The 15,108-nt window shown below is 46.3% G+C and overlaps 1 protein-coding gene and 1 long non-coding RNA gene across 6 annotated transcripts in view; one reads left to right on the forward strand and one right to left on the reverse strand.

The window, feature by feature from the left end:
• Dixdc1 (DIX domain containing 1) overlaps nt 1–15,108 on the reverse strand; it is an 86,570-nt gene that overhangs the window by 34,473 nt on the left and 36,989 nt on the right. For 3 of the 5 annotated variants that reach the window (XM_048417270.3, XM_048417271.3, XM_085688732.2), the window contains 5 exons: nt 14,345–14,470; nt 11,366–11,597; nt 10,256–10,363; nt 3,702–3,814; nt 1,570–1,718 (listed from right to left, as the gene is read on the reverse strand). In XM_048417270.3, coding sequence (XP_048273227.3) covers nt 1,570–1,718; nt 3,702–3,814; nt 10,256–10,363; nt 11,366–11,597; nt 14,345–14,470 — 728 coding nt within the window. Of the gene's footprint in view, nt 1–1,569; nt 1,719–3,701; nt 3,815–6,862; nt 7,003–10,255; nt 10,364–11,365; nt 11,598–14,344; nt 14,471–15,108 lie in introns of those variants that run through there. The other 2 variants (XM_085688731.2, XM_048417272.3) reach the window with 2 other exon arrangements.
• LOC125388918 (uncharacterized) lies at nt 7,353–10,043 on the forward strand. Its single transcript, XR_007228354.3, has 2 exons — nt 7,353–7,463; nt 9,608–10,043. It is a non-coding gene; the product is annotated as an uncharacterized LOC125388918 (long non-coding RNA).

Genomic DNA, 15,108 nt, shown 5'->3' on the forward strand with positions numbered 1-15,108 from the left:
AAATCCAGTCAACAGTTCCTCTACTAAACACTAATCATAATGTTTGAGAAAATCACATGAACTTGGTTTTCCCATGGAGTCATGGTGAGAGGAACGAGTGGGTGGGCACACAGCCCGGGGTTTGCAGGGAATTGCAGGCACTGGGACATTAGACGTGGGGGTCATTGCAGAAATATTAACCCCAGTGGTAGACTGCTCAATGGTCTCTAATTATGGCATACTAATAAGTTTCCAATTCTGGATGTGACTTGACATACAACTCGTTCATCATAGAAAGAGTTAAGGAGTCCAGGGGACACTGGGAGCCTTTTGTGCTCTTCAGTGAGATTGGATCCTCACTGTCATCACACAGCAGGGAATTAAAACTCCTCTGTGTGAAGGAGATATTAGGATGTTGCCTTTCTGCCAGTCAACTTTCTTCTTTAGTTTTCTGTTTCATTAGTCACTGACTTTCTCCCAAGCTAAGGAATGCAAATCAAACAGAACCAAACCGATAGCTACCCATGCCTTCTTCACATAATGCAAATTACTCTGGGGAAAAACCTGGTTAGGTAAAATCTCACAAATTCATGAAAAACTTCCTATTAAAACAACAACAACAAATCATTAAAGTATTCCTTACTGGAGGGAGAGAAATGAACCCAACAGATTTTTTTTTTAATTATTTTAATACAGAGCAAGAAGGAGACACGACAAATTTCTCGGGGGAATGCTTAGGAGGATGTAAACATCCCTCTAATCGATGTGAGCTCCTAGGGCACACATTATGCAAATTGTTTTACCAAAGCACCAATCTCCTTTTTTCTTTAGGAACCTTTTGTGTCCCCACCCTGTTGCCGACTGGCTAGGAGCACGCCCTCCACAGCCTGCCAGAGCCTCGCACATAATGTGGGCTTTGTTTATGTGTCCATAAATATTTCACAATTCAAAACTGGTGCAGTTCCCAGCACAAACAGAATGGAATATTCCTAGGCAATTTCAGGGTCTTCAGCACACTACAAGGGCTCCCTCCAAACAGAGCCAATCAAATAAGGACAGAGGATTGAGGGGGTCACAGGACAGGCTCTAAGTCATGTGGGTCAGTCGATCTCTGGGGGAGATTCCCCTGACTGATAGCACAGGTATAGGAACAACTGAAGGGCTTTGTTGTTCAAGGAAAACCTCCTAGCAGAGCACTGCCTTGGTATCAGTTGCTGATGCGTTTGGAGGGAGCCAAGTCCCTCAGCCAGACTCAAATGGAAACCTGGTGCTATTATTGCCTCTTGCACTTTTCTGTTGTTGAATTCCTGAGAGACAGCCTTTGTTCAAAGTGCAGTTGCGGGTCTGTAAGAGTAGTAAAGACGCCTACCTACAAAACAGGGGTCAGTGGGAGCTCCCGAGCTTGCACAAATCCTAACAGCTGGATGGTAAACAAGAGTTCCAAAGTCCACTTAAAACATTCACAAGTGAGTTTTCACCCCCTCACACACAACTAAAGTAGGTTTTCTTTTTCCTTGCTAACTGATACTACTGATTTAAGAGAAAGAATTAAGTAGGGCACCAAGAACAAACTGCAAAGGAATGAGCTACCTGTAGTCCTGAAATCATTTTCTTTGCCTCCTCCATTTCTTTTTCTAAATGTTCTTGTTGTTCCAATAGCTGTTCTTCCCATGTGGTTTCCAGGTACGTTCCCGGGCTCCCAGGCCTCCAGTCTCGGGACAATGGAGAGTCTGTCTCGTCTGCAAAATGAAAGGTGGGAAGATAGTCCATGTTGAAGAAGAGTGGTTTCCGGCAGCCTGGGCTCAGCGTACCTCACAGGTTCAGGTCACCTGCCTTCTGAACCTGTCTGCACACATAAACTGGACTCTCCACTAGGTGGGGCTGTGAGACACAAAGAACTGGCTGTTAACGGGGGGGGGGGGGGGGGGGGGGGTACCAGGCTCCGGAAAGCACGGGTTCAGTTAAGCAGGGGGGCTCCTGGCCCTACAGACTGTTATGGCACACAAAGATCTTACTCCCAGTTCCTTAGAACTCACATTCCCAGAGTCCGATTTATAAGTAAAGGAACCGTCAGATGCCAATGAAAACAAAATCCCTTTGGGGACTCTGGAACTTTGGATGGGAGACTGTGGTTTAACCAGCCCTGTGCTGACTGGTGTTTGCTAACTACACAAACCAGGGAAGAGGAACCGCAACTGAGAAAACACCTCTATCAGACTGCCTGTAGGCACATCTAGAGGGCGGTTTCTAATTAACGTTGGTGTGAGAGGGCCCAGGCCACTGTGGGTGGGGCCACACCTGAGCAGGTAGTCCTTGGATGTATAAGGAAACAAACTGAGCAAGAAAGTAGGCCATGTGTATCTGCTTCAGTTCCTGCCTCCAGGTTCCCACCCTGAGCTCTGCCTTGGCTTCTCCTCATAATGGATTGTAACCTCTAAGCAAAACTGACCCTTTCCGCTTTTGGTGGTGACATTTTGTTATGTCACAGCAACAGAAACCCAGCTAAGACAAACCTATTCCTTTCACCCCATTGAGGCATAACTGGACCTTTTCCCCACAATATCCTGTGATTCATGCTGAAATAAAATTAGTAAAGCATACTCACAAAACTTCACTATTACTCCCTGGTTTATTTCCTTGTCTTCACGACCTCTTCGCTCTGATGTCCCTTTATACTAATTACATGCATCACCATTTATGTGGATTATGGAATACAGAGGGCTGTGAAGTCTTTGGGCAAGCTTCTTTACTTCTAAAGGTGCACAGCAACTCCCTGAGTTGCAGTAAAGATTAAGAGGTAAAACACGAAGGACCCAGTAGTATCTGATAGTGCAAGTCGATAAATCCTCCTCCTTTCTCTCTGCAGCCTTAAGAGATTCTGACTCCATGGATGGCTCTTTGTTTTTTGGTTGTTGACACAGGGTCTCACTGTGTAGCCCAGGTTGGCCTGGAATTCTCTAGGTAGTCTCGTTGGCCCCAAATGTGTGATCTACCTACCCCCACCTCCTGAGTGCTGAGATTACAGATGTGCACCGCCACACCCAGGTTATGACTGACTGGTACAAATGCTTGGGCTGGAGGGGAAGCAGAGTGAAGAAGAATTTCATTTTAGACTTTCTTTTGTGGGGTTCAGTTTCATTGCAACCTTTACAGATGAGTAGACGTCAAGCTAACACTTGTACTTTGCCTTATCCATGTTTCTTTTCATGCTTAAGTAGGGAGGGAAAAAAGGGTAAATGAGGCAGGCTCAAAAGCTTAAGCAATGAGAACTCTGTGGTCCTTTCTGTAGCCCTTTATAACAAGATCTGCTGCATGTTCTCATGGGCATTTTGGTTTAAAACTATATATTCCTGGCTCCAACCTAAGTTAGTGAAGAACCAAAATCATCTTCACAAAATAGAAATAGTAAAAACTATTTACCCTAATACAGCTTCTGACTGCCCCAATGTCACTTCCTAATTTGTAGCAGTCAGTCAAGGGCAGGTTGCTCTACGCTGCTGTGAGCTTTTTTGACAGCTCAGTACCAGAAAGGACATCATGTACGACAATGACTACATTAATTGGCTCAAAGGCATTAGAGTCCTCTCGAGCTTACCCTGACCCTACAAGCACAAACTGTGAAGACAGACACAGCCAGGAACCTTAACGTACATAGTCAGAAGCTCTGAAGTCTTCACGCTAAAAGCCTCCCCTTGAAGCAACCCACAGGCGGGCAGTGGTACCTGTTCTGTTCTCTATTCCTTCAGAGGGAACAATCACAAAATCGGCCTTTTCCTCTGACTGGGTTATAATGGATTCACTCTTTGCACTGTGGATTGGGCTGGGTGAAGTCAGACTGTGGTCAAACAAAAGAGAAGAGAAACAATTATGAACAGTTATACAGACGTCAACTTGCACAATTCATCCCAGAGATAATCTTATTCATACCACGCCTAACATGATGCTCACAATTAGAACAAATGTTTGTTGAACAAATGAAAGAAATATGGAAGGAGTAAGTGAAAGAAACCTAGTCCTAGGGAGTATTTTGTTTTTAATGTCATTTATTTATTTATTTTACATTTTAATTATGTGTATGTGCCTATATCTCTATGTGGGGGGTGGGGGTACTTGTAAATGCAGATGCCCACAGAAACCAGGAGAGGATGTTGAGTTCCCTGGACCTGGAGTTACAGGCAGTTGGGAGCTGTTCTACGTGGGTGCTGGGAACTGAACTTGGATCCTCTGAAGAGCAGGGAGCACTGTTTACCACTAAGCTATCTCTCCAACACCCCAGGGAGTTCATTCTACAATAAGACTGCCTTTAAGCATAATTGATAGAAATGAGAGTTACCAGAATAGGCAATAAGCCATTTTTTAAAAACTGCTTTGTTTTGTTGTGTGGGTTCTTTTTCTTCCTTCCTTCCTTCCTTTCTTTCTTTTTTTGGTTGTTGCTTTTTGGGTTTTTGTTTGTTTTGTGGTAGCCACTGCTATCAATTCCTAGGCCCGTGTTCAGTGGGTTATGGTTGTATTTCATTAACTTTTGGAGCTGGATCAAAATCATATTTTCAAAAATCTGAGTCTCTCACAAACAACCAGAGATCAGCTCTAAGTTAATCCCAAAAGAGGAGTCATGGCAGAAGACAGTTTAGGGGTAGAAACTGCTCATGTGATTGCAGTGCCAGGATGGGCAGAAGGGCAGTAATTTATCAACAGGTGATCCAGAATATGATAAGAAGAGGGGGCTGGAAAGGTGGCTTGCTGGGTAAGAGCACTGACTGCTTTTGCAAAGGGCCCAGGTTCAGTCCAGCACTAACACAGTGGCTCACACCCATCTGCAACTCCAGTTCCAGGGGAACTGACACCCTTTTCTGACCTCCACAGGCACCAGGCATGCATGTGATGCAGACATATAATGCAGACAAAAAAAAACCTCATACACATAAAATAAAAATAAATCTTTAAAACAATAAGAGTGGTGGGGCAAAGGAAGAAAAACATGCTAGTGGCAGCTGGATCAAAATTTATTTAAGTAGCTCTTTCTTAGTGAAGAATTACTATTATTTTATTGTTATTTGACATAGTTTCATATTCTCAAGTTATTTTGAGATACCTTTCAATAATTTCTGTGCTCTGATGTAGCTTTGAGAGGAACTGTTCAGGTTTTCAGGGAAGCAGATTTTAAATCTTCCTCTGGACCAGACGAGATGGGAACGCAAGGATGACACTTCTATCATATAAGGACGGAAGAATCTGGAGAGCCCTTTCTCTCCACGCTGTATACTTCTATCATATAAGGACGGAAGAGTCTGGAGAGCCCTTTCTCTCCACGCTGTATACTTCTATCATATAAGGATGGAAGAGTCTGGAGAGCCCTTTCTCTCCACACTGCACTATGAGAACATCAGCACCAGCACAATCTCAGGGGCTGTGGAGTCGATGGCTCAGCCCCCTCTTGGGAATTCTTTCCAAATCTATCACCCAGACAACAGGGAAAGTGTCTAGGATTCACTGACCCCCTTAATGTGCCCCTGAAGTCTCCCAGGCTAATCCTCACGACCACAAGTAGGAGTTAACAATTTCCTCTTTCCACAAACCAGAGAAAAAACTAGAAACAATCGCAGTGGAAGCAGCAGATTTCAGAACTGTGGACTAGTGTCTACCCACGGTCCACAATCGAAGAACTTTGGTGAAAATAATCTCAATTAGTACTATGTCTTCATCTTTTTTTAAAATCTGCTTTATATATATCTGGAGGTGTATAGATCAAGCGGGTGAGAAAAGTGAGGGATAGCAGGTACTACTCAGCAATGTTAAATGTTTTCTTAGCCATTTTCACTATGTAGGCAATCTGACCTTCAGGCCAAAGTGAGTTCACAGTCGCTTGGAAGGCTCTCACGCAAAGGGGCTGTGTCGTTAATGAGAGATTTATGCGTGCTTGGGCTCCAGCATTTACCTCTTACAAAACTGGGAAATCCGGATGCACAAAGCCCTTGTCAGTTGCCCCTCCTTCTCCAGCTGACAAGGTACTAGGGATAACAAGTCCCATTGCCTGCATTTGGCTGGACCGCAGGAGGGATGTGTGAGACAGATTGGAGAGAGGGAGGGAGTAATGGGGGATCTTGGATGCTGAGAAAAGGCTTTCCTAAAAGCACAGACGCATGCTCAGTTCCACCTCTCTCTCCAAGTAAGTTGCCTCCCATATAAGGGCAGAAGGAGGCGGATGTCTGGTTATCCAACCCCACCGGGGGAGTGGCAGAGCAGGCAAAGGAAAACAACATTTCTTTTTCTTGAAATGAGACTGCCAGGATCAGGCCACGGAGGTAAGACCAGGAAGCTAGACGGCCAAGATCTAGAACCTGGAGGGAGGAAAATCCTGGGGCATGTGTCAGAGCAGTAAGACACCCCCGCACCCCCAGAAGAGGAAGGTGCTTTAAACCCTCCGCCTCAGGTCAGAGGAAAGTATCTTCATGCTAATTAATTAATTGTAAGACGGGGCTCCTCCCTAACTAGCTTAAAAGTCATACTTGACAAACAATCTCATCATCACAATCCTCTCTGAGGTCAGAGAACTGTTGCTTACAAATAGGTCCTATCCATGCATTTCTTAATCTAGTATCTCACCCATATTAATTTATCTTACCAACAAACCCAGCAAAGATACCGCCAAATTAGACATACTAATTTTCTAAATGTATAGTAGACGAATAGAGTCCCATCGCCCCGAAGTCGGCTCCAAATTCCTCAAATAACTCTATTTTGTAGTGTTAATCCCAGACCAGCAGCCTGCTCTCACTGAATAGCACCCCCAATCATTTCTTGTCCCCAGTCAACCATGTCCCCCGGTCCTGGCTCTGCTTCCCCTCGTATCCGCACCTCACGAGCCAAAGTGGCTTCAGCTCACCATTTGACTTGTGTCCCTCCCATGGTCCCCTCCTGGCTCCGGCTTCAGCAAGCCTGCTTCCCTGGATGAGGTGGGAGGTTGAGAGTCACATTGCTCCTAAATTCTGGCATGTCCCTCCCGTGCGGGGGCTCGAAGAACGACTCCAGAGATCAGTCAGTCAGCGGAACGATTCGCTCGGGTCTCCGAAGAAAGTAGGAAGGTCAGGGGTGGGCGTCCTGGCCCTGGAGACAGGGATGCTCCCTGGGGTGAAGTGCGCTGTCCCAGAAGCTCAGACTCCGCAGCAGCCCAGCCTCGGCGGAAGCCTCCTCCCGTTGCCAGCGGCTGCTTGCTGGCAGCTGCATCTCGGTCTCTGCAGCCGCGCGGCTCCGAGCATTCCCCCGGGCAGCGGCATCTCAACCCATCTCCCTCGGGGCTAGAGGCTCTGGTGGCTCCTGCCGAGCGTCGAGTGGAGTCCGGTGTGATGTGCTCCTGCTCGGCACCGCCTCCTGATCCCTCCCTTCCCGTTCCCCCCTTGTTCCCCCTCCCCCTTTCCAGGCTGTCACATGCGGCCAGGCAGCGCCGGGCTTCGACCCAAGCACAGCCGACGGCACTGAGCAGAGAGGTAGGGGTGCCGACCGAGGCCGGGGCCAAGGGCGCGGTCCGGAACTGGCTGGACCGCGGGTGACCAGAGCTCGGGGAGCAGCGGGGGATGGGCAGCGCAGTGGCAAAACCGCGTGGATCTGATGGTCCTGGTGCCGAGAAGGCAGCAGAGAAGACGCTGCTGCACCTCTCTGACCCCTCCCTCGTTGCTGCACCTCTCTGACCCCTCCCTCCTTGGACACGCTGCTGGTTTCAGACTGATCTAATCTCGAGAAGCTCTCTCTGCTCTCGATAGAATGGGAGACGCAGGCAGGATAGAGACTGGCGCTACCCCCACCCTCAGCAAACCTGCAGAATGCCCTTCGGCCTGCTGCACCCCCCTTCCTTCCCCTCTATGTCAGTCTGTCCATCCGTACCCTCTCCCCGAAAGGATCGTTCTGCTTAGGTACAGTGAGAATTTAGCCTGTCGACTGGAGCAACAGGAGGGTAGAGCTTTGTTTTGCTAGGGCATCCTTGAGAGGCAGCAGAGGGGTGGGGGGAGGAAGCAGCAGGGGAAGACACCGTGGATGTCTATCCTATTTGCAGCTGTACTCCACCCAAAGATGCAGTGTCTGCAAGATAGCTGGTTCTTTCAGGAGTCACAGGGTCAACAGGTGCCCAAATGGAAGTGGGTAAATGGCAGAACCTGCTAGAAGCCCTCCCCTTTCCTGAGGAGTCAGTGAAGAAACTGGTAGAATGATGACCCTATCCCAAAGAACATAGCACAATCAGGAAGAAGAGGACAACAGAGGGAATGTATCTTCTTTGACACATCTCCTAGGGCTGCCATTAGCCCAACACAGCCTGATATCTAGTGGGCCCCCATACTGAGCTCACACCTCCAGCAGCAGTCTGAGTCTTGCCTGGAGGAAGGAAGCAGCCAGCCTTAGGGACTCAAGCTCTCTTCCCTTCTCCTTCTAATTCACAGGCACATTCAGGCTCAGGAGAGCCAAAGGGCAGCAGAGATGCAGGAAGCAATAGACCTCATTAGACAACAGAACAGCCTTTGATACTGGAAAGAGCCAAAGATGTAGTCCCAGCCAGGAGCAAAAAAGCAGTGGTTTTGAGTCTCATTAAAAGCACACCTACTGCTTGCTTCACAGGAGAGTTTCTCTGGGGGCTGGTCAAAATGTCTTCTAAGTGGATAGAGATGAGGCTTACACAGACTTGTAAAGGTAGTACACTGAACACTTTGAAATGTTTAATGGTGAAATGTTTGTTAGAGATCCATGTCAAAAATAGAAACTACCCCCCCCATTATATGTAAACATTTCAAGGTTGAGCTAGGTTGGCGGTATATTAAGTTAATGGAAAGAGGTCTACAGGACCTTCATAAATGAGAAAATGGTCTGTCAAAATAGAATGGGATTGTATGAGGAAAAGAAACAGGAGGAAGAAAAAAATGATGGAAAATATACACAAGGCACAATTAAATTTAAATAGATCAGACTATGCTGGGTTGGAGTAGGAGGGAAAGATCATTAGAGGATATGCTCAATATAATTTAGCAACAAAATCAAGTTAGCAAGTAGGCTGGGGATGTGTTTATTGGGGCATAATCCCCATGAGCCAGGAGAGTAATCCTTTTCTGCCACTATACTTGGCATTGGCCAAGCTTTTATTAAAGCAGACTGTCCTGTTCTGACCTCTGCCCTTGGCTCCAAGGGAAACAGAGAGCCTCTTTACCAGAGTCACAAACACCCCTATCCCACTTCAGTGCATACTAATGTGCCCCAGTTCACAGTCCTATAAATGAGTGTGGAAACGCTAATGCGTCAGACAGTCCTGCACATTTTCCTATCTTGCTGGGAGCTTTCTCCAGCCTTCTGTGGCTATAACAGAAGAATCAGACTCAGCCTGCAGGACAGGGCCCAGGAACTGACTTTCATAAACACTAGCAGCTGACGGCACAAACACTGGGCTGGACTGAACTCTGAAGGTCCCAGTCACACCCCCATGTGGCCAGAGCTAACTATTGTCACTGGGACGCTGCAGTGTCTGTATGTGGGAAGTTCACCAACATTGTATCCCACTCTTCTGTCAACACCCAACTCACAGGCTGTGCTGAGAGCTAGTCCTTGAATGCCAAAGGTAAACTGAGGGAAGCTCTTTGTTTTTCAACACTAGGGTCTGCACCCAGGGCCTCCAGCAAGACAAGCCCTCCAACAGTAAACTCCATACACGCCCGTCTGTGGGGAGCTGAAGAAGCTGTGAATGAAAAGTCAAGCGCAGATGAAGACCTGAGTGAATGTGTACTGGAATTGGCGCTGTCATGTCAAGAACCACTGCCTCAGACCCATGGGAAATTGGCAAGGCCTTCCTCAGAGTGATCAGGCTCAGAGCTGGTAAAGGCTTCCTCTGATCTGAGTGCAAACACCGATAGTGCACAAGTGTGAGTGTTTACAAACGGTCGACCAACCTGTGCCCAACTATCGGCTCCTGGGTGTTGGATGATTATAGCCCAGATTGTTCACTTAGAGACCCACCAAGACTAACTAACTCCTCCCCTCTGTGAGGTACCTAATAAATACCGCAAAGTTCGCACATCCCAACGGATCCCACATTTTTGATGTATGTGAGTCATTTCTTCAATGACTGCCTTTTCTTTGCTCCCTTGCTACCCTGGTCAGGTTTCCAGACCCAAGCCTGGCAGGATATGGTACTCAACCCCATGGGTGCCTTAGTGCTTTTGGTCTTGCTACTGAGGCTAAGACTCCTCCAGAGAGCAGCTTTCTACCAAGACTGGAAAGGTAAAGACGGCAAGGCCACACATACCTGGAGCAGCTAGACTCAGATGAGGACCGCTGCTGTCCTTCGTATTGCTGCACAAGTGCTCGAACGCTCCAGTAAGGGTTCTCAATCTCCTCGTCCATGCTGCTGTTCCTGAAAAGCAGGGGCAGAAGAGGACCAGAAAAGACAGGGTTAGGTCTGCAGTTCAGGTCAGCTCTGCAAGAGGAGATATCCTGCCTCTCAGTGTGCACTCCAGGAAAGAGGATGAATAAGGCACCTGGGCAGCCTAGCACACACCTGTCATTCCAGCACTCAGGAGGCAGAGACAGGAGGATCAGGAGTTTGAGACCAGCTTGGGCTACGTAGATAGCAAGATCCTATCTACACACACACACACAAATACACACATTTAGGAGGTGAACAAGGTAAAACTCAGAACTTCTTCTAAGGCACTTAAAACCTAGCAGGGAAGGCAAACACAAAGACAGTAATTTTGCCCACTCTGTGACACCTTGGGTCATGTTCGCCTTTAGCAACGACACAGCCCTCAAAACACTTCCTGCCATGAAATTTCAAGACAGATTGGTCTTGTGGATACATTCCAGGATACAGCCTCCTCCAGATGGACTACATATCTCCCAGTGAAGAAAACACTGTGCCAACCACATATATTTAAATTTTGGGCATGAGAGCGAACTTACACACATGGTTACTTACATTCTGCTAACTGCAAAGTAAACATCTCGAATGAAAAGGCTTAGTCTGGCTTAGCTGGGCCGATAATCCCAGCTATTTGGAAAGCTAAGACAGCAGGAGCACAAGTTCATGGCCTGTCTGACTACATACAGGATGAGTTCAAGGCCAGCTGAGCAACATAAGACCCCGTCTCAAAATAAGACACAAAACCCTCGGGGGATAGCACAGTAGTGGCAGAGCTCCAGCTTGGCGTACGCACGGCTCTAGGTTCACTACCCAGTACCATCCCAAAATGACCAAGCTTTTCTCACTAGGATTTCCTTCCCAAACCTCCGCTCTATTCTGTGGTCACTTCTGCGGTGTGGGTCTGCTTGATCGATATGTCCATCTACTTGCACTGTTATTATCTAAGCAGAGAAATAGCAGGGAGAGGGGTCAGTTCCCCTCCCAGGTTTTTACCTCTGTCTGTACCGGAAGACATCCCGTCCTGACCGAGACATGTCACGGCACACATCAGCCAGAGCAGCAGCCGCGCCTTGGGCCACAGCCGTAGCACAGTGTGGTTGATGACTCTGTGCAGGGACTCTGGCATCACGCCCCTGACTCACTGTCCTGCTCGAGCCAGGTTTAAAATGAGCTGCCAAGGCAAGGACCAGCCTCATGATGGACTTCAGGTTTCCTTCCACAATATCTAAAGGACAAGACAGATGGAAAGGTACTGAGAGGGAAGCAGAGGCCATGGATTGATGCGTTTACTATATATTGCTGGTGATACAGTAAACCAGGCAGTCAGTCTCCGTTTCCATAACACCATGTTCAACAAGGGACATGGAAGGTTAAAGGCAATCACCATAAAGTACGATAATAAAATAATTCGGCAAGAGAGGCACGGGGTCTTCAGCAATTCGTGGAGAGATAATATAATCTTAGAGTTCTGAAGGATGTATTATTAGCGGAGGTGAGTCCTCAGTCAAGAATGGGGTGCTGCTTCTTAGCTAATGGGGGAGAAGGGATAAGAGCAATTCAGGAAAAGTTACATGCCAAAGTTTAGAGATCAGTATAATAGGGTGATATCGTTTGTTAGGAGAGTTGCAGGCCACATGCGACTACTGAGCACTTAAATGTCACGGCCACACACACATGGGAATGCAGAAGATCTCAGACAGTATAAAAAGAACATGCAGTGCTAGAGAGATGGCTCAGTGTTATGAGCACTGGGTATTCTTCCAGAGGACTCGCGTTCGATTCCCAGCACCCACATGGCAGTTTACAACCATCTGTAACTCCAGTCCCAGGGGATCTGATGCCCTCTTCTAGCCTCTGAGAACATCAGGCACACACATGGTGCACAGATATACATGCAGGTAATTTACTATATGCCCCATACATATAGTAAATAAATAAAAGTAAAATGTAAACTATCTCAGTAATGTTCAATATTGACTTCATGATAAAGTAATCATATTACAGATATAATGGGTTACATAAAATATATTATTAAAATTATTTTCAGTCCTTCCTACTCATATTGTGGCTTTAGGAAACTTTTTAAGCACTTATGTGACATGCATTATATATATGATCCAGCACTGTGGTGGAGAAAGTGAAAGAGTACAGGATGGCCAGAGCCCCAGAGCCAGAAGAAGGGAAAGACGCGGAAGGGGAGGAACCAGAGGTCATACAGGACCAGGTGGGCGATAGGAAAGATGCCAGATTTCAGCCACGTGACTTCAGATGCACAGCAGTGGCACAACAATATGTGCTCTTAGCTCACTCCTGCTGTGGCGTGGAAAGCTGAACGGAGAAGGAAATCAATGCAGTAGGACTAATTAGGAAACATGAGCTTCTTCAGGTAAAAGACAATGAATGGCAGTGTTCCCTTAAAATAGCCTGGTTTACTGGGCCAGATCCCCAAGCCCACTCCACATGGGGAGCAGACCAAAGCCAGCACTGCACTCTAAATTCTGCCCTAGAAAAAAAAGAGGAAAGAAACACACACACACACACACACACACACACACACACACACACACAGAGAGAGAGAGAGAGAGAGAGAGAGAGAGAGAGAGAGAGAGAGAGAGAGGAGGGAACACATACTGTGAAAGCTCTGGTTAAGACAATGCAAGGAAATGGCTACAATTTCATTGTTCAGCTTTATAGCCTTTCAAATGTACAAAGCACAAAGGACTATCTGATGTCTTCTACCAAATGCTCTTAATGGTCAGTATTTGCTCACCTGGGTAACTTCAAACCCACAGAACACCAATAATCCATCATGAAAGGGTTCCCTCCCGCCCTCATTCTCAGCAAAAGTACAGGCAACAGACCCAGAAACTGGTGATGAAACAGACCAGATCGCGTCACTTCCAGAAAAGCATCAAAAGGAGAAGGGAGCATATGCTTTAGGAGAACCCCTACGTGGCTCCTTTCTTACAGCAAGGGCAAAGGGTTCTGCCACGACAGAAGACTACATATAAACACAGCAGGACCCCCTTTGTCTGCCTGGAATGTGCTCACAATTAAAAAAAAGAAAGAAAGAAAAAAGAAAAGAAATGCTATAAAAATATTTTCCCTTTAACCTGAATGTGGCACACATATCTCTCTCTCTGATCCCATAACTTAAGATACAGAAGCAGGAGAAACACCTAATTTGAGGAAAGCCTAGGATACAGCAAATTCCAGAACAGCCAGGGATACACAGTGAGACCCTGTCTCAAAAATACATATATTGAGGTTGGGAGGTGATTAGAGATGTGTCTCGGTTAATCCAATGCTTGCCTAGCATTATCAACAGTCTCCAACACCACATAAAGCTGGGTGATGGTGCAGTTTTGTAATGTGACTACAGAGGAGGGGAAGCTAGAGGATCAGAAGTTCAAGGTCATCTTTGGCTCCTTGGCAGTTTCAAGATCAGCCTGGGCTACATAAGATCCTGTCTCAGGAAATAAAGGAAAGGAGGAAGGAAAGGAAAGAAAAATAAAGAAATGAAAGAGTTTCTTCTAGGAAATTGAATGGAAAAGCGTAAGTTATGAGGGTTTGTAATAGTACTCGATCATAAAACCCAAAGATCTCAAAAAACACAATCCATCTTCATTCGTGAAAATTTAAACGAGACATTCCAAAATTAATATCCCAATTTTGTCATTTATTCTTGTATCATTAATTTTACCCCACACACTCAAGCATATCTATATTCAATTCAAATTAATAGAGAGCTATCACCTCCAACCAGGTCTCTGGAGCACTGGGATTTCAGTACTTGATCACTGTCTTCCAAGGGGTTACCTGTCTTCATGGAACAAGGACACAAGACCATGAGCCTAATGCTACTCCAGTCTGCTCAGAACCGCTGGCCACATGGCCAAGGGAGTCTGTCAAACTGGCTAGCACTGGTAAAGGTTAAGTGCTCCGTTGCCCAAGGATGAAGTACTAACTAACCTTTAGCTGAAGTCTGATGCATGCGAATCTTTTTGGAAGCTACAAACTGTAGCACTCTCTCCACGTTATCCTTCATCTCCTGTTGGTTACTGGGACTCAACTGTACGCCACTCAGTTTTTCTCCTGCTGTTAGGAGAGGGGAAACAAAACAGTAACACATAAGGTCAGAAGAACACCAGCGAGGTTTCATAGCAGCCAGGCGCAAACAAGGGAGGGGATACAAACACTAAAAGTCTCCATAAACAAAGGAGTAAGTTAAGTTCTGGTGTATGCACCAGGGGAAGTGGTTGAAGAAAAATGAAAAACTTTCAGAACACTTCAGTCTTTCAGATGTAAACCCACAGTCCTGTGAAGTTATTGTGTGTACATTTATTAATTCAACAAATATTCACGAGCCCTGCTGTGTGTCAAACACTGTTCTGGGTACTACAGAGAGTAGGGAACAAAGTAAACAAGTGTCTTCCCTCTTAGTTTAACGACAATATAACAAGTTACGTTTAACATAATTTAGGGTAAGGATAAAGACAGAAAAGAATAGTGATCATGGCCTTTCTGATAATACAGTCTTGAAAAGTCTGAATAAGAAATATTTACATTTAGAAAAGTATGGTGGTTTGAAAGAAAACAGCCCACAAAGGGAGTGGCACTATTAGGAGGTGTGGCTTTGTTGGAGTAGGTGTGGCCTTGTTGGAAGTAGTATGTCACTGTGGTTTTGAGGTCTCGTGTATGCTCAAGCCACACCAGGTTCTCAGACTACTTCCTGT

This window comes from Myodes glareolus, chromosome 4, assembly GCF_982192425.1.
Source record: "Myodes glareolus chromosome 4, mMyoGla1.1, whole genome shotgun sequence".
In the NCBI taxonomy this organism is placed as follows: domain Eukaryota; kingdom Metazoa; phylum Chordata; class Mammalia; order Rodentia; family Cricetidae; genus Myodes; species Myodes glareolus.